This window comes from Bos indicus, chromosome 19 (genome assembly GCF_029378745.1).
Source record: "Bos indicus isolate NIAB-ARS_2022 breed Sahiwal x Tharparkar chromosome 19, NIAB-ARS_B.indTharparkar_mat_pri_1.0, whole genome shotgun sequence".
Taxonomy (NCBI): Eukaryota; Metazoa; Chordata; class Mammalia; order Artiodactyla; family Bovidae; genus Bos; species Bos indicus.
Window position 1 is genome coordinate 47,229,851 of NC_091778.1, and position 26,997 is coordinate 47,256,847.

The 26,997-nt window shown below is 50.7% G+C and overlaps 2 protein-coding genes across 24 annotated transcripts in view; one reads left to right on the forward strand and one right to left on the reverse strand.

Moving 5' to 3' along the window:
* MAPT (microtubule associated protein tau) overlaps positions 1 to 20,062 on the forward strand; it is a 120,637-nt gene extending 100,575 nt beyond the window's left edge. For 14 of the 19 annotated variants that reach the window (XM_070773681.1, XM_070773683.1, XM_070773680.1 and 11 more), the window contains 4 exons: positions 9,934 to 10,026; positions 13,346 to 13,427; positions 14,960 to 15,072; positions 19,588 to 20,062. In XM_070773681.1, the coding sequence (XP_070629782.1) occupies positions 9,934 to 10,026; positions 13,346 to 13,427; positions 14,960 to 15,072; positions 19,588 to 19,803 (504 nt within the window). In that variant the 3' untranslated portion in view covers positions 19,804 to 20,062. The remainder of the gene's footprint in view (positions 1 to 9,933; positions 10,027 to 13,345; positions 13,428 to 14,959; positions 15,073 to 19,587) is intronic. The other 5 variants (XM_070773686.1, XM_070773691.1, XM_019981001.2 and 2 more) reach the window with 1 other exon arrangement.
* A 3,291-nt stretch (positions 20,063 to 23,353) lies between these two features.
* Positions 23,354 to 26,997, reverse strand: part of KANSL1 (KAT8 regulatory NSL complex subunit 1) — a 172,901-nt gene continuing 169,257 nt past the window's right edge. For all 5 annotated transcript variants that reach the window (XM_070773676.1, XM_070773677.1, XM_070773678.1 and 2 more), the window contains one exon: positions 23,354 to 26,975. In XM_070773676.1, coding sequence (XP_070629777.1) covers positions 26,748 to 26,975 — 228 coding nt within the window. In that variant the 3' untranslated portion in view covers positions 23,354 to 26,747. The remainder of the gene's footprint in view (positions 26,976 to 26,997) is intronic.

A 26,997-nucleotide genomic window follows, 5' to 3' on the forward strand; every position in this document is an offset into this window, starting at 1 on the left:
GTCACTATGTCCCAGTCCTGCCTCCTGTAAGGACACCAGTCCTATTGGCTTAGGGCCCACCCCAGTGAGCTCATATTAACTTAATGACCTCTTTAGAGACCCTATTCCAAACACAGTCCCGTTGGGAGGTACTGGGAGTTAGGACTGCAGCCTGTGGATTTGGGGAACACAGTTCAGACCATGACAACGCTCCTTGCCCCCCAGCACCGGGGAGGGGGATGGAGCAGGGAGAACAGGGTGTGGTGGGGAGCAGAGGACAAGGACACCCCCTCCCCCCCACCTCTTGTGTTGAGCCTTCTCAGCTGGACTGTTTCTGGAGCAGAGCGCCTCCTGGTGGGCAAGGGCCAATGTGTCCCTTCAGTCCAGAGCGCCCCCCAGGCTCCTGATTTTATTAATCACTCTTGACTGGGGCCTGGGTCACTGTGGAGGGAGGGGTCTCAGAGGCCTTTGGTCCATGTCAGTGGCCTTTGCCTGAAACCCTGCCCTTTATCCCTGTGGAGCTTCAGGGCCTCCTGCTGCCCTTTCCCATCCTTGGGTCCTGCCCAGCAGGGAGGTCTGGGTGCCTCTTGGGGTCTTTGGGCCACAAGGCTGGGCCTGAGCAGTGTTGACCTCCCTGCAGTGTTTGCTGTGCTACTTAAAGACACATTGCCTGTCTCCTTATGGGGGGGCTCTGGCGCAACTGGCTTGAAGCTGACCGGGAGTGGGTTTCCAAGGTGATGGGACGTTTCGCACTGGCATCTGAACCCCACCCCCGGCTCTGGGGTTTCATGGCACAGAGTGTTCGCCTCTGTTTTGAAAACTGAAAGACAAAACCCGACACGGCCAGCTCTAAACCACTGAGAAGACCGCGGGGCTGTGACCAGCGCGATCGCGGCCAGAGGAGGCTGTGATGGGCAGCGACTCCCGGCCCGTGGGGCTCTGTCACACACTGGCTCCCCCAGCCCGGGCTGCACCCCGTCATCCCCGAGTTCACCTGAGGTCGGCCTGGAGGGTCTGGGCAGCATTTGGCCCCGTGCTCGAAACCCTGCTGAAGCAGCAGTGACAAGGCTAAGCACGGAGGAACCCGCCCCTCGCACCCGAGCTGCCGGATGCAGTGGTTGGGGAGGAGTCCGGTGGCCTGAGGGCCAGTGACTCATGCTTAGGATGGAAAGGGAGAGGCTGCCCCCAGGTTATGGCTGTACCGCATGGGTGCAGATGCTTGTCCACAGCTACAGACTTGACGATGAAAGGAGAAAGGTGGACTTTTCTTGGGGTTTATTGGGGAAGGAGATGTGGGGAAGTGGCCAAAAGGGGAGTAACAGCGTCCTCGTAAATTCCTTGCAAAACTTAGAAAACTGTGTGAAACAAAGAAAACCTGAGCCATAACCACAAGATCAACAGATTAATCTCCAGGAAAAACAAAAAAATAGATTAAAAAAAAAAAAAGAAAACAAAAGGGAAAAAAAGGTCCCTGGGATCGATCCAAGCAGAAGGCCTCTTGAGGTGACTCGACTGGTGACTTCGCTGGTGGTCTAGTGGTTAAGAATCTACCTTCCAAGAGCTTCCCTGGTGGCTCAGATGGTAAAGAGTCTGCCTGCAGTGTGGGAGACCCAGGTTCGATCCCTGGGTCGGGAAGATCCCCTGGAGAAGGAAATGGCAACCCACTCCAGTATCCTTGCCTGGACAATTCCATGGACAGAGGAGCCTGGCAGGCAGGCTACAATCCATGGACTTGCAAAGAGTCGGACATGACTGAGCGACTTCACCTTCCAATGCAGAGGATCACCGGTCGGGGGACTTAGATCCCACATGTTTCGGGGCAGCTAAGCCCGTGTGCTCCAGTGCACCCTGGAGCCTGTGCCCTGTAACACAAGAAGCCCGCGCGTGGCAACAGGAGAGGCCTGCGTGCCACAGCGAAGACCGAGATCAGCCAAAATTAAAAAGAAAAAATGACTGGACTGAAGGTCCCTGGAGGTCCTTGTGAGATCTCTGGGTCCCTGTGGCCTCTTATTTGGCCCAGCATATACAGTAAAAGGGACAACACTTCAAGAGACTGAAGAATAACCCAACTTCCTCAGTAGGTGACACGCTGAAGGAGGAGGAGCAGGACAGGTTTATAAACCTGCAGAGACTGAAAAGCGCACATCAGTCTAACTGATGTTAGACTGTTGCTGGTTGGAAAAAAAATGTAAAACGTCTGTTTTCTGCTTCATACTCTTCTCTGATTTCATGATTTGCTACAGTGAACATGAAGAGTCCAAAACAAAATTACTTTTAAAGGAAAATTCAAATAATCACTTGGCCACTTTAACCTAACCAGCTGGATCCACCAGAATTGGGAAGGGGAGGAAGGAGCAGCAGTTCTCCTGTGACTGCAAAGGAGAATCATCTGGGGTAGGGAGGGGGAAGGATTCTTTTAAAAATCCTCATGCCTGGAGTTCCCTCGCGGTACAGTGGATAAGAGTCTACCTGCCAATACAGGGGACATGGGTACTGATCCCTGGTCTGGGAAGATCCCACAGGCTAGGGAGCAACTAAGCCTGTGTGCCCAGAGCCTGTGCACCGCAAGGAAGAGTAGCCCCCGCCCCGTTCGAAGCAACCAAGACCCAGTGCAACCTAAAATAAAATTAATTTGAAAAGAAAACAGAACTTGTTTTTAAAAAATCCTAGTGCCAGAGCCTTACCATGAACCTTGAGAGTCTCGAAGGGGGCCACCCCAGGGGTTTCCAGGGGTTCAGCAGTCCAGGCTGAAACCCCTGTCCCTGAATTCTTACCTACTGACCTCTGGTCTCAACCCTGACTGCTGGAGCCTCCCACGAGCCCTGGATCTGGGACTAATTTTTTTTTTTTCCCCTCTTCTGGTCCTGCCCCTCCTGCTATTTTCAGATTCCAAGCACCTGGCTCCTCAGACGACTCAGACCCAGCCCAGGTCAGGCCCTAGGTCCTGCACCCCCTCCCCAGAGTCTGTCCCAGTGCTATTCTTAGGGGGATGGTGGAGGGGGGAGTTCAGACACAAAGAACCAGCATTTAAAACACCTAAAAAAACAAAAACAAAAAGGACCCACTGCAGGTGTAAGCGATATGAAATTAACATCCTTCTATCCTGGGGAGGGTGCGAATCCCTGCAGTCTTTTGGATATAATAAAGAATTATTCTTAGTTTTCACAGTTTAATTCTGCTAAATCAATGGTCTGTTGAAGGATCTCATATCCCCTTCCTCTGGACCAGATTGAAGGTCACCTTGAGATCTTTGTGTCCCTCTGGCTTCAGACTTGATGTACAGTAAATGCTGTATACTCAAAATCAAGGAAAGAAAGAAGGCTCTAAATTCAGAAGAAGCTTCATGCACAAGAATGCAGATTGTGCTTTATTAATAATTGCCAAACAAAACAACTCAAAAGTCTAAATTAGAAATAATAGTGATGCCATACTATAAAATATTTGCAGTCATTAATAATTATCTTTGAAGATAATTTTTACAATTATAAAAACTATAAATAAGTTAAAAAAATTGTATAAATTTTGTAGGTTATATCTACCACTTGTATAAAAGCCGTGTATAGAAGACAAATATGACAAAACGCTAATAGTGGCTCAGAGAAATTGTGACTGATTCTTTTCCTCTATTTTTACCTTTCTTCCTAAATTTTTTACAGTGAAACCATTTCTAATTAGAAAAAAAAAATGGAGGGACTTCCTTGGCGGTCCAGTGTTAAGACTTTGTACTTCCACTGGTCTGGTAACTAAGATCTCAAATGCCATGCAGTGTAATCAAAAAGAATTAAAAAAAAAAAAAAACTGGATAGAAATACAGTTGTGACTGGAAGTGTCACAGTAGATATTAGTAAAATATCTATGTTTTTAATAAAAGAACATAGTTCATATAATTGAAAAGGAAAAATGAACAAATACAAGGAATCAAACTGTAAGGAAAAGGGTTTATCTGTTGTTAAGAGTTCAGATGTGTCAATAATCTATTTAGTCCACAAAGAAAAATACATATAAATATAGAGAAGCAGAAATTGCTTATCATTTCTAACCTCAGTGTGATACACAAACTTCATTATATGCATCTTGTTAACATGACCACAAATGCTCAAAAATCAAATTTTCCTTTGTCACTGCTCATTCAGTTTAGAAATGAAAATGCCTTTTCCAAATGTCTTGGTTACAAATGCCATAAATTATGTGGCAATGCCCCCAAATTATATTTAGAAGGAATTCATCATTTTAAATGCTTTAATTTAAAAAAAATTAACTGCAGCATATAAATTATGTTCTTATTGATAGAGAAAAAGAATACAAGCAAAGAAATAATACACAAAGAGAAGACAGAAATAAATTTAGAAAATGGAGCATACAATAGCATCACAAACTGATTCCTTCTTTCTTTCCTTTATTCATTCAACCAGCATTTCTGGGGCACTTCTGAGTGCCAGGCCCTGTGCCGAGTTCCTACCCCAAGGCCTAGGCAGGAGAGAGAGACACTGAGCTGATTAAGCAGGGGCAAAAGGAGAGGTTGGCCAGGGAAGCTTATGCAGGAGGGAGGAGCCTGCTGCACCATTGAGGGTTCTCCACACTGAGGGTCACCTGCGTTGTGGAGTGTTGCACACAATTATCACCAACAAAGCAGAGAAGACAGGACAGATCCTTATTTAGGACCATCATCAAGTCTTTAAAAGGACAGTTCTCGTACCCGCCTGAACCGCACGCGCCCCCCCCCCCCCCCCCCCCCCGCCATATACTGCTGGGGACACAGACTGAGGACTCCTGGGAAACTGCACCTGGAGATACTGAGAACAAAAGCAAAATAAAGCTAAAACTGGCACCAGCTGGGGTGGCAGAGGGGTGTGGGTTAGGGTGGAGCTTTGTTTGTTTACATGTGAGCTTTGGAGAGTTAACAGCTGACAGAGGGAGGTCCCTGCTGGGTCTCCTGTGTCCCGACAGCAGAGGATGGAGAAGACAAAGGGATAGTGGAGGGCAGCCACCCCCCCCACCCCCACCCCCGGCAGAGCCTCAGGCTCCACAGTCAGTCTCGGAGAGGGTGTTGAATAAGAAGGTGAGTGTGGGCCCAGCCGAGGTTAGGGCAGCACCAACCTCAGCAGCTTCTCTGGGGGGTCAGTGGAGAGCAGAGGTCCCAGGTACCTCCCAGAGTGAGAGAGGAGTTCATCTGGGCTGAGACAGCCAGGTAAGGAGAACTGCGGGGATACTTGTGGTTTCCAAGGTGAAAAGGGAATTGCAGAGTCATGACCAGAGCATGGGACGTGGTTCTGGTTGGCTTTGAGCAGATGGAGCTAAAGTCACTTCCTCTGAGAATGTGCAAGCCAGGAGCTGGGATGCGAAGGCCCCCCATGCAGGACTGAAAACCATCAGAGCTGCAGGGCTTGGACAGGCTTGAGCTGCGATGTTCCAGATGGCCACAAGATGGCAACAGCATGCTATAAGTGTCTGGCTCTGGAGCCCTACAGTGTTTTAAAAAATTGTTATATTTGTTGACAAAGTTTCAAGTCTCCTTTTGAAAAGTACAAGTGTAGAACATCTTTGCAGAGTAAATAAAGTGAGTCTGTACCTAGGATAGTTTGCTTGTCCTGGATCAGGGCCGGGGACTCAACTGAACTTGATCTGAGGTGTCAGGCTGTGCAGAACCAGGCGGGGCCCCTCCTGGGGGGCAGCCTTGTAACTCTGAGACCCTCTGGACGTCTCTCCCCGTCCACAGCATCTGTGTTTACAAAAAACAATCTTGTATAAATTCCATCATTTTAAAGCGTCTTGGATCAGTCGCTGTTTAAAGGAGCAGTATAAACAGTTGCAAAGGGGCACTCTGCACAGTCGCGCCCCACTCTTTGTGACCCTCTGGACTGCAGCCCACCAGGCTCCTCTGTCTATGGAAATGTCTCCTCTAATATTCGATCTCCAGTGTCAGTTCTCAAGCTGACCACTTTGGACTTGAAGAGAAGGCTTGCTGTGGGTGTCCAGTGCTCTCCCCAGGTTAGGTTCCCTCCAGAACATCCCAGCCCCCAGTCCTCAGCACTGGGCCTGTTGATCCTGGTGAGGCCAAGCCGGGCCCAGCACAAGACACTGCTGGAGACAGGCCTCTCCAGGGGCGGCCCAAGGACACTTGGCCAGCCTGGGAGCTGCCGAGGGTGGAGGCAGGGCTGGGCCATCTGGAGCACCTCGAGAAATCTGAGCCCAAACAGAACCAGAACAAGATCTGATGTGGGTTTGGAACCATTTCGGGTTCTCCAGGAAATGGAGCAAACCCAAATGGACCTGCTCCCGGCCTCATGCCACCCCAACCTCTCCTCCAGGGTCAAACCCCGACCACAGGAATTTGTCCCTTGACTAGTGGTCTCCTGGATCAAAATTTGGAGCTTCCAAAACATTGCTTTTCCCTTTGGCTATTTGCAGTGTCCGCTCGGAGCTGAGGCTCAATGTCACACATTTACTCTAGTTGAGAAATTAAGTTTCAGGATTCCAATTTCATAATGCCAACTATTGCCCTTTTATTCTTCCTTTCTGTAAATTTACCATTCTGTAAAGGGTGTTGACTTAATTTGAGGACTGACAGTAATTCAGGTCTGCTTGCTAAATGTCCTTATGTCTCTTGCCAAATCCCACAAAAGTTTGTTGCCTTTTTTGTGGGAACAAGAAGAAGCCTGGAGAAAACATTTCTGTGTCTGTTGCACATTGTATTATTGCTTCATGTCTCTTGAGTCATTTGATTACTTTCTTGTAAGGATTAGTACAGAAAACAAGGCTATCCTCCTTGAAAAACTGGTCAGTGTTCTTTGTCAGATTAGAGTTATGTAACCCATCACGTTTCCCTTTTTGCTTTGACTTCTGGGAAGCTCAGAGCTAAATGTTGTTTAGTTGCTAAGTTTGTCCGACTCTTTTGTGACCCCACGTATTGTAGCCTGCCAGCTTCCTCTGTCCATGGGATTTCCTAGGTAAGAATACTGGAGTGAGTTGCCATTTCCTTCTCCACAGAGCTAAATGTAATGATCGGTCAGTCCTGATGACCTCCCCTTCTCTTAACTGTCTTTTCAGTTTTCTTGTTTTATTATTTTGTGTGTGTTAAGTATGTGCTTTCTTATTCTGAACTGCTCCAGTTCTCTTGTGCAACAAGTAGGCAAGTCTGCTTCTGGAACTTATTTGGTGGAAAGTTATGAATAAAAAATGATCCCCAAAGCAGGAGTGCTTGTGGGACTCCTTGAAATTTGAGGGTGGGACAAAACGATTCAAAGACATTATGCAGACAGTGACAGCAACTCCCTATGAAGCAGGTGAGAAAACCTGTTCCACCTCCTCATCTCAGCTCAAGCCCGGGCTGATGCCGCCTACTGCCTGGGAGGAGAGACATCACCATTCACCTAGAGAGAGTCTTGTTTCTATTTAGCTTATGAGACAACAGGCTTGAGGACAACTCAGGCAAACTGTTGTTACATAGGTATCCGTGGTCGCAGGAACACCCAGATCTAGATTCCTGTGTGGTTCTGTGGCTGATTTGAGAAAGTCACTGAACTTCTCTGGGTTTTAGATGGCCTCTTCATCAGTAAGGTGGCAGGCGAAAAGGGCGACATGGAATTAGGTATTTATCCAGCCTCTAGATGAGGGATGGTTTTTACACTTAAAAACCAGAGAAGTTGGACTTCCCTGGTGGTTCAGTGGTTACGACTCTGCGCATCCAATGCAGGGGCCCGGGTTTGATCCCTGGTTGGAGAGCTAAGATCCCAGGTGCCCCGTGACACGACCCAAAAAAACAAAAAACCAGAGAAGTTACAGAGGAAGAAATGTTACAAAGGAAGTACATTAAAATGTCAGCATTTGTATGCTAGAAAAATAAATACAACTACTAACAAAAAAGGACAAAGGAACAACTTTAATAATAATCAAAGAAAATGCAGAATAGGCCAACAATACAAATCTATTCATTTTAATCAAGGAAATAAAAACAATTTCTTCTAATTGCACAATGCTGGTGGCAATATAGTAAAACTTTCTCACCAGTGCTCACAGGAGAAATTAATCCGACCCTTTAAAAAGTCATTTGGAGGACTGTGTGTGGGGTTTTTAGAATATTTATAACTTTGGCCCAGAAATTGTATTTCTGGGACTTTGTGCTATGAAAATGATCCACAAAATGGGAAAAACTCCTTGTAGAACGATGTCCATGGTAAGGCTGTTTGTATTATTTAAAATGAAATCAATATAAATATCTGATAGCATAGATAACACAAAATGGAATAGGACATTTTTTAAATTAATGCTTCTGATTGTAGAACATGGCAAATACTTGGTAAAGCAAGATATAAAATAGTAGGCACACATTTATATGTCTGCAGTGGTACTTTTATTTTTATATATGAGCATTCATGAGGACAAGAAAATGCAGTAGTGGTTGTGTTAAAGTAGCAAGAAAACTTTTTCTTGAACCTCTGTTTTTCAAGAACACAGTTTATATTACTTAATGAAAAAAACACACAGCTTTTTACTTTAAAGGAACATAAAAGAAAACAAAGAGGTGGGTTAGATATGTATTTCCCAGGTTTTTCAATCCAGATCAATTAAATTAAGGAAAAAAACAGGGATGGAGCCTAAGAGAAAATTATTGTATTTAGCTTGCCAGGTTAATGATATTTAAAAATAAATATTATCTATTACCAATGTGATTTGATAATTAACAATTTAATAAAGGGAAAGTCATTTTTTTTTATCTTATTGGAGGAAAAGGCCATTTTAATATCAAAATGGTAGGATGGATAACTTTTGCTATCACGTCCTTATTTCCTCCATTGGCTGAAGACCTGTGGACCCCTGATGGCCGGCTCTGGGGTCAGATTTGGGACCCTTCTCCTGAGATAAGCCCAGGCTCTGACCACCCCCGGCCTCAGGGTTAGTGGGCCCCCCGGCAGCAACTGCCACTTTTCCAGAATTTTAGAGGGTGTGCTGGTACTTCATTGGGAACTTTAGCTGACAGTTGTTCATACCTGTGGTTGATAAAAACTAAGGCCTCCTGTTTGCAAATACTGAGCCCCCTGATGAGGGACAGCTGGTGATGGTAGATCACTGCTCTCGCAGACAAATCGTGGCGTTCAGCTCGCCTCCGCTAGGTATTCATACACAGACAAATTAGATAAAAATCCCCTCCTCCCCCGAATGTTAATAGCCTCACACTTTTTCCGTGGTGCCTGGAAAAAAGGGAGCCTTGCAGAAATACAGTATGGTCTCTACCATCCCCACACCTGCTCAGGAAAACTTAGGGAAGGGTGCCTGGGAGCGCTGTTCCCTCTGAGTGCCTGGGCGTTCATGGCCAAGGACCAGCCAATGGATGGAAGGGCGGGCACTCACCCTGCCTTCCAAGAGACACAGGCCTTCCCTGAAGGGGTCTGGATTTACCTTCTCCATAAATCTACCCATGTCCTCCCCATGAAGTCAGGGATTCTTGAACCGGAACGAAACACCAGGGGAGCTTTTCAGAAGCCTAAGGTCAGGAGTGGGATCTGGGATTTTAACAATATACCTGCAGGTGACTGCAGTGCCCACAGACCTGAGGACAGCCAGGTAAAGGTCTCGGTGAATGTTCAGATGGGTCTGGTAGGTGTATGAGTGAGGCCACAGCGAGGACCTTTTATTTATTCATTTAATAATGTGACTGAGCACATTTTGCTCCATCTCAACCTGGTGACCCCCACCTCCGAGGTGCTCTCTGACGGGGGAGGCCGCCCTACTGCAATCCTCCCAGAAAGGGAAGAGCCACTTCTGACGGATCTGTTTTGTAAGCCCAGGGCAGTAAGGTGGGGTCCATCTCCAACCACTCACAGCTCTGGAATGCTCCCCAGGGAGGTGTGAACCGGCCTGCCCTCCTCTCAGGCCTGCAGCCGGCAGCGAGTGTGTTTGTGCAGCAGACACGTCTGGGTGTGGTGTGTCACTCATCCTTTTTTCTGGCTGTCAAAGGTGCAGATAATTAATAAGAAGCTGGATCTTAGCAACGTCCAGTCCAAGTGTGGCTCAAAGGATAATATCAAACACGTGCCAGGAGGCGGCAGTGTGAGTACCGTCACACTTTCCAGCTGTGGTTCCGGGTTTGAGAAGTGGCATGAGTGTTTGTACTTGTGAGACACTGCATAGAATAAACCATGCTCAGGCTCAGAGTCTATCCGGGTCCCCAAGTAAACGTAGCCCAGACTCCCCGCACCCACAGGTCCAGGAGGGGTGCCCTGTTGCATGGGCAGATCGAGTGACTGGTCCTCCGACCCTTTCCTGGAAGCGGGGTCCTCCCAGCCCCATTGTCACACCCGCTCACAGGGAGCCCCACAGCCCATCTGAATTAGAGCTGAAGGTGGTGGCACCTGACACTGGGCTCTGACATCACCTCCTCCATCACCCGGGTAGGTTCGCTTTAAGGGGCTCCACTGGGAACAGCTGGCCCATACCAAGGTCTTTACAGTCCTGCCTCGGGACAAGCAGAGGCCAGCCAGGCTCTGCTCCGGTTTGTCCTCTGCATCTGCGAGGGATGAGCTGATTCGTAAGCCTCTTGGCTCTTGTTTGAAACCAGTTCCACCCCTGGCAGAAGCTCCAGATGCGAAAGAGCCCAACAAAAGTACAGGGAGCAGCCTGCAGTTGAGGGGGGACAGAAATGCTGCTTGGAGCCCTTTGACATTTGGCTGCCTCCAGGTGTCCCTGGGGACTCCCTGAGTCCCCACTGGATGCATCCCAGAGATTTGGGGCTGACATCCTCATTCTTGCCTGCCCACTTGATCAGCTCTGCTGGGATCTTCCAAGTGACCAAACTGGGTGCAGATTCAGCATCCTGAGGCTCGGCCCCCCTTCTCCACAGCCTCTCTTGGTCGGCCGTAGGCAAATGTTGAAACATTCTAGGGAGCAGGAGATTCAAGCCCCTTTGAGGTCCACCCCTGGGGAGGAGAATGGCTTGTGAGAGCAGGCATCTGGTCCCCAGCTGGCAGCGCTGGGGAGGGGGCGGTTTATAGGACAGTGGAAGCCCTGGGGGGTGTGCTCTGTCCAGAAAGTGCCCAGCCTCTACCCATACATCATCCACATCCAGACCTGAGGGTTTATTCTTGCAATGTGCTGCTGCCTCCTGCCCTGAGCACCCGGGGTAGGCTCTGCCACTGACTCCTTGTGGCCCCCAGAGTGGTGGGCACTCACCCCGAGGCTGCTGCATGGCGCTTCACTAACGCTTCCTCACCAGTGTCTGCTCAGTGTCCCCCCCCAGTGCCCCCCGTCCCTGCTCTCCTGTCCCACTGCCACCTTGTCTTCTGCCAAGAGAAGGGTGGGGACCACTTGCACCCGCTGCTGGCCTGACCACGGGCCCTGGGTGACATTACTGTTTTAGATTTGACTCCTGGCTTCCCTGCCGAAAGCGGGCTTCAGCCAGAGCAGGAAAGACATGTGCTTTCCGGTTTAACTCGTGTCTGGTCGGCTGATGGGAGGTTGTGCTGCTGGGGCTGGAGGCGTGGGGTCCAGTGGCCACAGTGAGCAGACCGCTCCTTCCGGCGGAAGCTTGGGGGAGGGGGTACATGCCTGCTGCTGGGAGGGCAGTGCCTACGACCTCGAGGGACTTCCCCAGGAGCGTCGCCCGTCTGTCCTGCACTCTATGGGCCGGCGGACTAGCCTGGGACCTGGCAGAGAGCCACAAGATGTTGGCTTGTGACCGCTGCAGTAGGAGCTGTCATAGCTCTTCTCCTGGTGAAAGGTTGCTGAGGGTGATAAGTCCCTGCGCAATGTCAGCCTCAGGCGCTTGGGGGGCTGTGGGCCCCTGGCCTGGCAGGGGGCCCCTCCTCAGCTGGGATGTAACTCCCCAGCAGGCAGGCCCTGCTCCTTCCCGCGGTTCTCCCTGCCTCATCTGACTCCTGGCTTCAATCCGGAGCCTGGCTTCCTCCCTCCCCAGCCTCAACCGCCTGAGCATCTCCCTGTCCTGGCTCCCATCCTCCCCCCCCTTCCCCCATTTCTCTCCCCTCCCCTTCCCTCCCCTCCATCATGCCTTCCTCCTCCGCAACTGGTTACACCCTCACCCCCCTAAACTGAGGCTGAAAAGAGGAGAGAGAACCTCGCACACACCAGCCTTTGCTTTCATCTTGCTCCTGCGAGGAAAGAGGGGGTAGTTTCCACAGCCCCTCTGTCCCCCCATCTCCAGCACCCCACCTGGAGCACAGGCTCAGAACCCCTCATTAACCCACCCACCCCCACAGGCGAGGGCTCCCCGCGCCTCCCTCCCCACACCTACGCACACAGGCCACGTCCCCTGGTCAGCTTCCATCAACTCTGCCAGTAATCGACAAACGCCAACATGATTTTGATGAACGTTAATTTGGGATTATTCCAGATGATTTAGACCTAAGTAAAAACTCCTCCTTGATGTGCTCGTTAAACCCATTCTCGGGCACAAGGCCATTCCTCCAGGTAACTCCAGGGCGGGGAGCAGGAGCCCACTGGCTCAGTGGTGATTGGCCTCCTGTGTCCTCAGGTGACCTCACACAAGGGACGTGTCACCCCGTGACCATCAGGGGCTTCCACAGTCATGGTTTTGTGCAGATTTCCTCAATGAGACCCCCTCTGCTGACGCTGGGTCCCTGTGGGGTGTCTCCTCCAGGCGGCTGGGGGGTGGCTGTGTGGCTGGGCCACATGCTGGACCCTTAGGGCGGCTCTGAGCCCTGGGGCCCTTAGGCCTCCCCGCGTGTGTCTGCTGAGCTTCCCTGAGACACTAAACCCGTGATTCTTGCTGTGCCGCCTGACCGTCCTGCTCGTGTTCCTTTGCTCTTTTCTGTAAAGAACCAAACTGTCCAGGATGTTGTGTGCCCAGGCTCCACCTGGCGCTTCACTCTTCCCAGGTCGCCGAAGTGCTCGTCCCTGCTCGCTGACCATCGTTGTTCTGCTGTAGGGGTACTGGGGTTGGTGAAGCTTCTGGGAGAAGGTGCTCCTAACCACCCCACCCCGCCCTCTGCTCTCAGAGGCCCAGCAGACACGGCTCTCTTGCTTTGCCGAGATTTTTCAGATGCTGCACACACGGACCCCTTCTTTCTTTCTGTCCTCACTGAATGCGATCTGTCGATTTCATGTCAGGAAAGAGAATGACATTTTCACGTATGTTTGCTAAACCAGTGGTGTGGGCCTTGCCCCTATGGGGAGGTAGCCCTGTATTTCTCTGAGGGTCCTTGTCCTGTGGGATCGAAGGCACTCCATTTATTTCATTCCCAGGGCAGGGTTGGCAGAATTCCAACACATTTTCCTATCAGTACTAGGGTGTGCTCCTCGTGGCAGACCGGAAATGCTGTCCTGCTGCTTTTCATTGTTTCACTCCCAACAAAATAATCCTGTTTTACTCTCTCTCGTTCTCTCTCCCCTCCAGGTGCAAATAGTCTACAAACCAGTGGATCTGAGCAAGGTGACCTCCAAGTGTGGCTCATTAGGCAACATCCATCATAAGCCAGGTAGCCCTTGTAGAAGGCATAGCCCTTGTAGAAGGCAAGACTGGGCGGGGTGGCCAGGGGGCGGGACCGGATGGGGCGGTGCCTTCTCCGGAAGTGGGTGGGAAGGATGGATGGGATGGGCCATCAAGAAGAGTGTTGGGGGTGGAGCTTGCTGGGGCCTGGGAGGTGTGGCTCTGTGTGTAGCTCCTGAGCGGGACTAGGTTGCCCAAGACAAGGTAGAAGGGAGGGCAGATGCTGAGCTAAACCCTGACCCCGCGGCTCTCCAAGCGGGCTGCGCACAGGGCCTCTGAAGCTGGGGAAGAACCTGAACTGGCCCCCGAAGACTGGCTCCGTAGATTTGGTCCCCAGTTTGGTCCTCAGCCAAGAGGAGGGACATTTCACCCACTGCTCCAGCTGTAACATGGGACTCCTGGGTCATGGCCATGTCCCCGCCGAAATGATACTGTGGAACTCTCCATGCGCACCCTTTCCCTCTCCATCTCATGCCATGCGGAAATTGGTGCTGCCTGTAGATCTTTCTGCAACAGTGGAAACGTTCTGTACCTGTCCTGTTCACTGTGGTAGCCACTCGCCATATGCGGCTGATGAGCATTTGAAATATGGCCGGTGCAGTTGAGGAAATGAACCAATTTTATTTAATGAAATTTGAGAAATTCCATGGCAGTCCAAAGGTTAGGTCTTGGCGCTTTCACTGCCCGTCCCAGGTTCGTTCCCTGATCCGGGAACTAAGATCCCACAAGCCCTGCGGTGCAGCCAAAAAAATTAAATTAAAATTTAAAAATAAATAAAATTTAAGTAGCCACGGGCTACCATCTTGGAGAGCCCAGATCTAGATTCTAACTCCTGCCTGAGAGTCCAGAGCAGGGCTTCTCCCTTAGGTCCTCTCCGGGGCTTGAACCATTACTGCAGGAAGAGAGATGGTCAGAAGTGCAGTCTAGAATGTCATTATTTTCTGTCTCCCTTGGACATTTTGGGCAAGTTGAATCTCTCTGCCTCTCCTGAGGCCACCATCCCATCACACTGTGGAGCAACTTTGTTGAGTGGCTTTATCCTTCCAAAGAAAGTAATGTAGTTCATCTCTTCCTCAGGTCATGTCTCCCACACTTGGGCAGGGCATTGAGTGTCTGAGGAGGGAGAAAATGTCAGGGCCCTTCCTTATGAAGGGTGCATTTTGCCCTTCAGTTTAATTCCGAGGTCTTACAGGATGTTGGCATAGAAAGGCTCAACTCCTTGCAAGCCCACCAATTTAGAATTTAGAATAATTTCTCTTGAACTGAGCTGTCCTTTACCTTTGCACTAAGGAGAAAGAGTTTGCTGAGTAGATATTTGATGTACACCCTGATTAGTGAGACAAAAAGAAAAAACATGAAGATGAAGCAAATTGTTTTCAAGCCCTTTGGAAGGACCTACTTGTTCCAAAGCACACTCTAAATAAAAGCTGGTCTTAGCTGCTCCTCCAGGTTGGCGTCTGCATGCAGTCACTGGCTGAGCCCTCACTCAAGGCTCGGTGTCCTTTGTACGTTGTGTTCCAGGAGGTGGCCAAGTGGAAGTGAAATCTGAGAAGCTGGACTTCAAGGATAGAGTCCAGTCGAAGATTGGGTCCCTGGATAACATCACACACGTCCCTGGCGGAGGGAATAAAAAGGTAAAGGGGCAGGGCAGAGGCTGTAACAGAGTGCAGTGTCTCAGAGCAGGAGAGCTGAGGGGCCATATTGACTGGCTTGATGTGGATTCTCAGCTACTTGCGCGGCTCCACCTGGGCTGCTCTTTGCTGTCCTTGGGAGCTTTAACAGCCTTGATCCCAGGCCCCATCTTGGAGATTCTGACTAGTTTGTCTCAGGAGCCATCTGGGTACCTGGAGGGGAGCTTTTAAAGCCCCCAGGTGACTCTTCAGTGCAGTTAAAGGTGAGAGCTACTGCCCTCGGCCCTGTGGTTGGCCAGCACCCCCAAAAGGAAGTAGCCGTCGCCAAAGCCAGCCCCAGTCACCAAAAGCCAGTCATGGGAACATAACCTAATTTTCTAAATAGGTCACTAGGCAGTTAGAGCCAAACAGTGATGCTGGAATTCAGGTTTCAACAAAGCCTCTGCAAGTGTCCATGAGGAGGCCACTGGACCGAGAACCTGGGTGCTCCCCATGGTTCCTAGAAGCCCTGGGTCTGGATGTCTGTGTGCAGTGGGGGCTGGGGAACCCCAGTGCCTCCCTCTGGGCTCATCACTGAATTCTGTTGTGTGGTGGCGCTTTTTCTCTTCATAAATTCAGCGAAATGCCCCCTGGGGTTTCCTGCCCATGCCTGCCCTGAAGTTCTGCAGGTGGTACGTGTTCCAGTCTTCAGTGCCTCCCAGCAGCTGACTGAGGAGGACGGAGAGGGAAGGGCCGTCCCAGCACAGAAACCAAGACCCAGCCCAGCGGTGCGGTCAAAGGTCCCCACTAGTCGGAAGTGGCAGCTGGGCCAAGCTTGATGGGAGCCAGGGTTCCCATGCAGTCACCCCCCTCCCCACATCCCGCCCACCTCCTCCTCCTCCTCTGGTCTGGACCGACAGACACTCCGCCTTTGCGGTGAAAGCCTGACTGTGTGGTTTCTGAGCGGCACTTGCTGCCCTGTGTGTGCTTAAAGCAGCAGTTGGCACTGATGGCCAGTGATGGAGCCCCGTGGAGGCTGAGGGAAGGCTGGGGTCCTGGTTCCCCACAGGCCTCCCTGACCATCATGCCTTTACATACAGGGTGCCTGGGTCTCCATCAGAAGTGAGACCCGGGGAAATGAGAAGGTTTTTTTGCAAAAGGCCAGCTTGTCTCCATCACTACCCGCCCTGTTTAACACAGGACCTCCCTGCCCTGGGGAGCTTAATGAATCTGCCGTCCCACCCGGGCGAGTCTGACTGATTATATATGGAATGAGTGGGTAGGTCTGGGTGTTGGTGATTCTGGGTGAAGGAAGGCCTCTACCCCTGACTCTGGAAGCTTCTCTTTCTGGGGGAAAGCTCTGGGCTTGACTCTGCTTGGAGGCGTGACCCCCGGAAGCTCTGCAAGCCCTCTCAGCCTTAGGTTCTCCTTCAGCAAAAGGACGGAAACATCCCCGTCCCGGAGACCAGGGTGAGGCAGGGTCCAGGAGGGTGCCTGGAGCTCTGTAGTCATCAAACAACACGAGTTAGACGCAAATCCAGGTCTGGACTTCTGTTTTCACTCATCTCTGTGTTGCCTCAGAAAGGGAGGGCCCTGCCCACTGCCTGGAAGACACTGTGCTGGCCCCAGAGGGTTTCCTCGTGTTCAGTCCCATTTCCCTCTGTGATGAGCAACACTGCTGACAAGCGGTGGAGCTCAGGAACCCCGCCACCCGAGCTCCTTTCAGCCTGGGGAGTTTGGGGACGTTCCCAGGAGGGTGTCACATTTTTCTTAAGAACATAAACTTAACGTCAAAATGGTCTTTCAGTTACAGTAATAAGGAAGAGTTCTTTTTTCAAAGCAGTCACCCAAAATAAGCATATAGCTTAGATGGGAGCCTGATTTTTCTTTACATTCACATGCCCCTACAATGCTCTTTTCTTGGGATCCAGGGACTTCTGAACTTGTGGGGAGAAGTTGTCACATGTGTGAGAGCAGGCAGGCAGGTGTACACATTTTCCTGGTCTCACCAGATGCTCATGAAGGTCTTGGGTTTGTGCTAAGTCACTGCAGTCATGTCTGACTCTTTATGACTCTATGGACCACCAGGCTTCTCTGTCCATGGGATTTTCCAGGCAAGAATACTGGGGTGGGTCCCTGTGCCCTCCTCCAGGGGATCTTTCTGATCTAGGGATCGAACCTGTGTCTCTCAAGTCTCCTGCATTGACAGGCAGACCCTTTATCACTAGCACCACCTGGGAAGCCCCCAAGGAGGTCCTAAGACCCCCAAAAGGTTGAGGATTACTGTGTCCATCACTTCAGAGCTCAGCAGGAGAGAATAACTATGTACTGCTTGGCATACATACTCCAGCTAAACTGTCTGCTTCTGAGCTTTCCAGGTATCCTTTGGAGCTAAGACCTCCGGGTCAAGGATGCTCTACTTATTATTGTTTTTTCTTTATTTTAAATTGAAGTCTAGTTGATTTACAGTGTTGTGTTAATTTCATATGTAGAGCACAGTGATTTAGTTATACAGACATACATATATTCCTTTTTGGATTCTTTTCCTTTATAGGTTATTGCAAAGTACTGAGTAGAGTTAGTTCCCTGTGCTAGACAATAGGTTCTTGTTGCTTATCTATTTTATATGTAGTAGGGTATATGTTAGGTCTTCCCTGGTGGCTCAGAGGTTAAAGTGTCTGTCTGCAATGTGGGAGACCTGGATTCTATCCCTGGGTCGGGAAGTTCCCCTGGAGAAGGAAATGGCAGCCCACTCCAGTATTCTTGCCTGGAGAATCCCATGGACAGAGGAGCCTGGTGGGCTACAGTCCACGGGGTTGTAAAGAGTCAGACACGACTGAGCGACCTTACTTACTTAGGGTATATGTTAATCCTAACCTTCTGATTTATCCCCCTTCCCCTTTCCCCTTTGGTAACCATAAGTTTGTTTTCTGTGAGTCTCTTTCTGTTTTGGAAATAAGAAGTTCATTTGTATCTTTTTTTTTTTTTCAATATCATTTATTTATGGTGTTGTGCCAATCTATGCTGTATAGCAAGACAACTCAGTTATATACATACACCCTTTTTTTATTGTATTCCTTTCCATTATGGCTTATCGCAGGATGCTGAATAGAACTCCCTGTGTCATACAGAAGGACCTTGTTGTTTATCCATTCTACATATACTAGTTTGCATCTGCTAATCCCAAACTCCCAATCCATCCATCCCCCTCACCCTCTTGGTAACCTCAAGTCTGGTCTCTGTGTCTGTGCGTCTGTCTCTGTTTTGTAGACGGGCTCATTTGTGCCATATTTTAGATCCCACATACAAATGATATACAGTATTTGTCTCTCTCTGACTGACTTCACTTAGTACGAAAATCTCTAGTTGCATCCATGTGGCTACAAATGGCAATATTTCCTTCTTTTTGTGGCTGAATTCTGTTCTCACATCTTTATTCATTTGTCAATGGACATTGAGGTTGTTCCCACATTTTGGCGATCATGAGTAGTGCTGCTGTGAACACAGGCCTGCTGGGTCATATGGCGACTCTTATCTGTAGACTTTTTGTTGATGGCCACTGTAACTGGAGTGAGGTGAAACTGCGTGTGGTTTTTGACTTGCATTTCTCTAATAATTAGCGATGTTGAGCACCTTTTCACATGCTTTTTGGCCATCCTTGTCTTCTTTAGGGAAATGTCTTTTTAGATCATCTGCCTAATTTTTGACTGAGTTATTTGCTTTTTTTGATACTGAGTTGTATGAGCTGTGAGTATATTTCAGAACAATGCACTGCTTTGATCAGGGCTCCGTTGCATCGTGCTTTCTGGTACACCTGCAGCGCTGCCCACAGCAGCTGCCACCTCGAGGGTCCTCATCAGTCACTGGCAAAGGGGAGGAGTGTGTCCGGCTCAAAGCTGGCTGGCTGGGGACCTGGGCCCTCCCCGTGTCTCCTCCAGCCTCTCTTTCCACACTTTGATCTGCAGTCTGGCAAAGTGCACATGCACAGCGACTGACAATCCCACTTCCAGGAGACACGGTGCATATGTGAAATGATGTGAGTACAAGGGTATTCAACACTTTCCACACAGCATTGTCTGTGAGAGCAAAAGATTGGAACAACCTAAATATCTACCCACAGGGGAGTAGATACATTTTGGTACATCTGCTGTGATGGGAAAGCAAGCAGCCTCAACAAGCAGTGAGGGAGCTGTGTAGGGACAATGCAAGGTATTAAACCTAAACACCAGAGTGCAAAGCATGTGGATACTGTTGCCATATGTATGCATATATGTACACGTATATGTATTTTTTTCTCTACTCACACATATAGGTTTGCATGTGTGGGCTATTCCTAGAAGGGTACACCAAAAACCCACAATGGTCACTGCTTCTGGAGAGGGGGCCTGGGGGGCTGGCTGGCAGGTGACTAGGATGCTGCAGCTTAGCTGTTGGGAAGCCATGAAGCCGTCATAGCCACCATGGCTCCCTCCCTCCCAAGGCCAGCGGGCGTCACCCGACCCAGCTCTCCTCCTTAGCCTGCCCGCTCTTCTCTTACAGATCGAAACCCACAAGCTGACCTTCCGCGAGAACGCCAAAGCCAAGACCGACCACGGGGCGGAGATCGTGTACAAGTCACCGGTGGTGTCGGGGGACACTTCCCCCCGGCACCTCAGCAACGTGTCCTCCACCGGCAGCATCGACATGGTGGACTCGCCGCAGCTCGCCACCCTCGCTGACGAGGTGTCCGCCTCCCTGGCCAAGCAGGGTTTGTGATCAGGCCCCGGGGCGGTCAATAATCGTGGAGAGAAGAGAGTGAGAGTGTGGGAAAAAAAAGAATAATGCTCTGGCCCTTCGCCCTCTGCCCTCCCCCAGCTGCTCCTCACAGATCGGTTCCTCGGTTAATCACTAACCTGCTTGTCGCTCAGCTCTGGCTCGGGGCTTCCAAATCAGTGACCGGAACAGAGCCAAGTTCAGCTTCCCAAATTGATGGGTGGGCCAGTCCTAATAAAGTATTTTTAAAAACACTCCAAAAGAGGGCCCCACCCAGAATTTCCTTGGGCAGTTACTTTGATTCTTTTTTTTTCCCCCTCTGAGTGGAAGAGAGAGAAGGGAGGCTCTGAAAGCTGCTTCCGGGGGCTCTCCAGGCCTGGGGGCGGGGGTGCCCCATTCTGGGGGTGTCCCCGAGGCAGCAGTGGCAACAAGGGACTTGAAACTCGGCACATGGGTGGAGCCACAGGCGCACGGGGCCGCTTTGGAGCCGGACGGGGTGGGCGGGGCGGGGCAGGGGGCGGGGCGGGAAGCGGAGGGGCCTGTGCGGGGCGGGGACGCTGGGGCCTGCCTGGAGGGCAGCGGGCTGGGCACAGCCTCCACCACCCGCCGCAGCCTCGGGCCAAGCGGCGTCCCGTTCTTGGCGGCGGCCTACCCTCTGCGTGGAGAAGGGACGGGGCAGGAGAAGGAAGGTGATGGGAAGGACGTCGTGTGGGTAACCTCCTTGGAAAAGACCACCGAGCGCTGGCCTCTTCCTTGCTTCTCGCAGGGTGGGTGGGGGGGGGTCCTGAGCTGAGGGGCTTCGTTCCGCCCCCTAGAAACCCCGTTTTATTGAGTTCTGAAGGTGGGAACTACAGCCGCGTTTTTGGCCACCTCACAGATCTGGGACTTAGGGCTAACCAGTTCTCTTTGTAAGGACTTGTGCCTCTTGGGAGCACCTGCCTGTTCCCAAGCCTGGGCCTCCGGTCCTAAACCTCTCCTCCTTCCCACGGCCATGCAGCCCTGCGTCTGCCCCCACCACGCCTGTGTGTCTGCCGTGCGGAGCCTGGTCACTGCCTGTCCCCTCACTACGTCATGCTGTCCCGAGTTCCCCGCCTCGCCACCCACCCCTTCTCGGTAATGGACATTGTTCCGATGGGGCGACACCTGCTCTATACCAAGGGGGAAGTCAAGGAGGGCGAGGTCCAGACACCGGGACCTCCATCTCTCTGAGTTATAGGCATCCAGCTGTGTCCCTCACAATGGCCCCCACCACCGTACTCAGTTCCCTGCCCCCACCGCCATCAGAGTCGCAAGCCAGGGTGGGGTTCGCAGTGACCCTGGATGTTCATGCCTTGTCTGGGCCCAGTCCCCGTCCAGTGCTGAGCTGGCAGCAGGCTGGCCGTCCCGGATGCCAGAGATGGCACTGGGGCAGGCGGGCAAGACCACGCCCGCGTTGTCCCCCACTTCTGCCCCAGCTTGTGACTGCCAGCCTCTTGGAGCCCAGGCGTTGCTCGATCCCAAGTCTGTGTCATCGGCCCTCTGCACCCCCAAAAGTGAAACGTGCCCCCTCGGAACTGGTTCTTCCCCCCGACCCAGCGGGAAGCAGGGTGGTCTGTCGTGGAGCAGCTGAACATATACATAGATGTCGCCCTCCCCTCCCCGTCCACACCCTGTCGCCTTGTAGTCTGATTTGTCTGTTTATGCTTGGATTCACCAGAGTGACTATGATAGTGAAAAGAAAAAAAAAAAGGACGCATGTATCTTGAAATGCTTGTAAAGAGGTTTCTAACCCGCCCTCGCGGGAGTCCCAGGTGTCTCTCACCCCACAGCGGGGACTTGGATCCAGAAGGCCCATGTGGCTCTCCCAGTTGATGAAAGATTTCCATCAGCATCGGGGACCCCACAGAGACCAGATCCTGACACTGGGGAACTCGGCTGTGAACACCTGAAGCCCGGGAGAGGACAGCAGCTCCGGTACCCCCTCCCTGACCCGGGGCTCCCTTCTGTCAGGCAGAGGGCATGTTTCTTGTGGTGAAGATGGTCCAGGAGAAGCCCCATAGCAGCCCCAAGAGAGGGTCAGACAGCTCCCCACATCACGAATGCCCACTGGGGCAAGGTCTGCAGCCCACCCCTCAGCTCCAAGCTCTCCCTCAGGAAGGATGGTCCAGCCACCCACCCACGGCCTCTACAGCCACAGCAGGGCCTGGAACGAACAATTGGCCCCAGGGGCCCCAGCTTCCTGACGCGGTGACAAGTCAGAAGACACTTGCCAACCCTCTTCTGCCACAGGGACAAGGGAAGCCGCCTTTGTCAAAATCTGCTGTTTAAAGAAACTCTCTGCCTCGGTCGAGGTCTGCCACTTGTGGTGTGGGGATGGTCAAAGGCAACCCTGTGGGGCTGGGAGGGTCGGAGTCCAGGGCCGGCTGCTCCATTTGCAATCAGAGCGCTCCACGCTAGGGATCACGTGGGCCCCAAACGTCCCCCCGCGAGGCTCGGTCCTCCGAGTCCCAGCTGGTCTTGGAAGGGTTCTGAGGAAGGAGGAGGAAACATGGTGTCAAGATGTGAGATGTGGCCCCTCCTTACTGCCACCAATTTTGGCTGCATTCCTTGCACCCCTCCTTGCAGTCTCGTGTCTGGCTTTCCAAGTACTTCCTTCCCAGAGGGCTCTGGAATCGCCTGTGTTGGGATCAGCCTGAAGATGGTGGTTTAGGTGATCAGGTCAGTTGCTGGCAGGGAGTCTGCAAAGGGATGTTGGCTTGTAAGCTTAAATGAGGACAATCCCCCCAGAGCTGGCACACCCCCACCCGTTTCCTCCAGAATCGGTGGTCCCTCATCCACCTGGTCCCCTCAAGCTCTCCACTCACTTTATCAATAATTCCATTTAAATTGACTTCAGTGGTGAGACCGTATCCTGTTTGCGATTGCTTGTTGTGTTCAAGGGGGGAGGGGGGAGGAACCTGTAAGATAGTTAAACCACTGGGCAAAGGGGTGCAGTAGTCCGAAGCCTAGTAACTCTTTTCTTCGTGATTTCAACCGTGGGTGCCAGAAGTCCCTTGGGATTTCGCCTTTCCACTGACAGGTGCCGCAGGCTGCCAGCTAGTTCTCCTTCCCGGCCAGGTGGTGAGGTTTGTGGAGGAATCGAGATATGGTTGCTCTGTCCTGCTGCCCTTTTGCAGGGTCCTGAGATCACAATCCTGCCTCCCAAAGCCGCTTTGAGGCATCCTTTCCTCAAAGTTTTTGGTACCTCCGTGTCACCGTTCCCACCAGCTCCAGACACACAGCCTGTACTTCTAACAGTTGCTAAGATCTCGTCACCCTTTGATCTCTGTCCTCCGAGGACAGCAGAGAGAGGCAGGGATGAAGGCAGAGGTGGAGGTCATCGGCTTGTCCTCTCTACAGAAATGTGGCTTCAAGAAACTTCTGGTTTCAGTTTTGAAAAGGGTTTACCCTGGGCACCGACACTGTCTCACCTCCTACCGGACTGAGCCCTGTGAATTTGCAGTGTGGGGCAGGACAATTTCTGGCACTTGCAAGTCCCATGATTTCTTTGTTAATTTTGAGGGTGGGGGGAGGGACATGAGACCATCTTAGCTTAGCTTCCTGTCTGTGAATGTCCATATCGTGTATTGTGTGTTTTAACAAATGATTTACACTGACTGTTGCTGTAAAAGTGAATTTGGAAAATAAAGTTATTACTCTGATTAAATAAGGCCTTTGTGTATGGATTTAAAGGACCAGAAAATGATGTTACAATTTCTAAGTCCCTTCCCAGCCTTTGGGAACTTAGCTCAGGAAATGACAATACTGTTGAAACCTGGATGTGAGGATTTACCAGCTGGCTCTGGGGCCCTGAAGGTGAAAGGACTCTCAGACTTGTTCATTTCCAGTTGATTTTCTCATTCTGGTGCTGGCAAACCATCCTGGTCCAACTCAAAAGGCAATAAATACCCTTGTGGCTCAGTTCTCAAGGCTCAGCCTGTAAAAGACCCAAACCACTGTATTCAGACCTGAGACGGCAGGGGTAGCTCTGCGAGATCTCTTGATCCCTGGAAATGAGCGGAGAGGCCTGGGGCTGAAGCAGGACACTGACTGGGCCAGTCAGTGGAATGAGGGGCTCTGGTTCCTTCCGGGATCAGAGCTGCTCTCCTCTGAGCCTCATCTCAGGTGGAGAGTGCTAGATCTCAATTAGGGATCCCAAGGAGCCCCTGGTGAGACTACAGACAAAAAGAAAAGCAGAGCAGAACCCATCGTGTTAATTATTGTTCCTTAGTGATTATGTCAAGGTCATAATGTTCAGGCCTTTGATTTTTTCACACAGTTTCAAAAGAAATTATCACTTTTCTCAGCTTTTCCTGACATGCTTTAGCCACTGCAGACAGAAGCTTAAGTACAGCAGATCTTAACCGCCAACTACAGAAGCAGCAACAGGGCAGCCAAAGAGAAATGTTACTTCAGAACTGGGGTAAAAAAAAAGACAAAAAAAAAAAAAAAATATATATATATATATAAAAAACACTCAGGCAGCTTCACTGGCTGTGTCCACCTGATTGCTGTGAAAAGGCAAAAAGGAAGCAGCAAGAGAACCAGGCCCGCCCACTTACTCATCTTCTACAAAGAAAATCGAAACTTTTCTTCTTTCCGAAGAAGAAAGCTGCTGAGAACCAGCTCAGGCTCTGTGCAAAGTATATTAAATCCTCAGTGATCTCAACCCCAGAGGTCCAAAGTGAGATGTGAAATCTCCACTAGAGAGCAATTTTTCTTCTTCATAATTTGATTATTTTTGGCCGTGCTGGGTCTTCACTGTGCATAGGCTCACTGCAGCGGCTTCTCTTGCTGCAGAGCACTGGCTCCAGGGCGCTGCTCAGGCTTCAGCAGTTGTGGTGCACGGGCTTAGTTGCCACTTGGCATGTGGGATCTTCCCGGATCAAGAATGAACCCATTTCTCCTGCATCGGCAGGTGGATTCTTTGTCACTGATCCACCTGGGAATCCTAGAGAGCAATTTAGAGTAGATTAAAAAAATAAAAAAGCCACACTGCCAGCTGGCCTCACTAGAGGTAGACCATTAAAGCCTGAGTATAGAAACGAAGAGCCTGCGCACCACAATGGAGACCCAGCACAGCCAAAAAAAAAAAAAAAAAAGAACTTAAAAAAAAAAAAAGCAATGGGTCAACTACTTACATCCAACAAACACCACCTTTCCTCCTGACATCTCTTACCCCCCACACCCACGAAAACCCACATCCCCTCTCTGGTGATCGTCAGAGGAGCCCGCCTGAGCCCAGAAGATGGCATGGAGCCTTCCCAAGGTTCGGTGCCAGTCAGAGCACCTCCCCCAGCAGGGCAGGTCCTTACCACCACCACTACCACGTCCAGTGACAAGAAAGGCCTGGCATACTACGTTCTGTAACTTTTTTTTATTATTTTTTTCAATTTTTCCTTCCTTTTTTTTTTTTTTAAGCACTAGTCTGTGCTTTGCGAACAGAATCAAGACATTAACAAAGATCAGCTTCTCTGAAGAAAAGCATTTCTATAGAACAAAGACAGCTACATGTTTCGCTGCCAATACACAGCTCAAAGCAGGAAAAGAAAATATTTACAAAATACAAGTTTTTTTTTTCCATTTTTGATTTTTTTTTTTTTTTTTTACAATGCTAAAAGGGTTATTCAGAATTTTCAACCTTATAAATAGAAGAAGCACTTTATGCATAGGGATATGGTGCATTATTGTTTTTTTAAAGAAACAATGACAAACCCTTTAACTTGCAAACAGAATCAAAAAAAAAAAAATCACTAATGTTGAAAATTGTGAAAAAACCCCAACATTAAGCAGTTTGTCTACTATTTTTATACGATTACAAAATGGCGCAAAAAAAAAAAAAAAAAAAGTCCTTATTGCCCCCCTTTTGGTGATGTGATCATAGGTGAGACAGGCACACGGTTAACCCAGGGGGTGACGGGGAGTGACGGGAACCACAGCAAGGACCAGACAGTGTTCCACAGGCAAAGGAGCTCGAGAGAGGAGGGGCGGACAGACACCAACAAGGAACTGGACTGGCGGAGGAGGGGGATACGACCAAATGACTCCGAATGACCCCATCAGTGAAAACGATTACAGAGGGGCAATGGCTGCTCATTTCCCAGCCTCCCTCGAGTCAGAGGAGCGGGAAGACCCTACACCTTCACAGACCAGGGTAAGTGGGAAAAACATTCCAAGGGGAAGGACCACATGTGTGGGTGTGCGTCTGGTGTGGGGGAGCAGATGAGGGGATTGGGAAGGATAGGGACCCGAGCAGCTGCAGCCAGGTTACTGCAGTTAAGGAGTCAAGACAGGGATGACTGAACGCAGAGGAAACCCTGGTAGTCTCCAAGATCTGGGGGACAAGGGGAAGCCATTCTGTCAGCTGAGGGCTGAGTGGGAACAGCTGGCAGGGCCAGTCAAGAGGCTCTGGTTGGGGTGCTCCAGCACAGTCGACCAAGGGGACCCAGCTGGGGGGGCCACAGCTAAGCCAAGCCACAGAGGGGCAGGCCAGCGAGAGCCCAGAGCACACTGCTCTCCCCAACCCTCACCTCAGGGGGCGACACTGAGCTGGAGAGTCCTTCCCCTCTGCCCACCTGGCTGTCCCACCCTGCCCACTGGGGCGAAGGAGAGGGGTGACCATCTGACATGACTAAGTCCAGTGATTCAACAGTGCAGAGGAGGTGCCAGGCTCAGGCCAGCAGGCTCTTATCCTGAACTTCTGTTTGCCAACTGGAGGAAGTGCTCAGGCGTGTGACAAGAAAACATGGAAACCAAAACAGAACAAAAATCAAAACAAGAAAGAAAAATACCAAAGTAGAATCTAAATTCCTTAAATTCACTAAAAACTGTGAAAATTTTCGGCATATGATGTTTGAATATCAAACACAGAGATTTCTGAAGCTTTAATGCCAATAGTCAGTGAGTCTGCTTAGGTTCTCATATCCCACTCATCTGTGAGTTGGACGCTGAGCTGTGACTGTGGCCGTCAGATGCCGACTCTTGAGGGGAACGACAGGAGGCGAGGTGGGCGCCACCTCTGTCTCCCGGCCAGTCTTGCTGCCCGAGGTGCGCCGAGTGCAGCGGGACGCCCGTTCCTGTGCATCCAGTTGGTCCTCACTCTCCGCCTGGGGGCTGTACGCCAGGGGGAAGGTCCGCCGCTCCCACGGCTGGACGGACTGTGGGCAGACAAGACGCCAT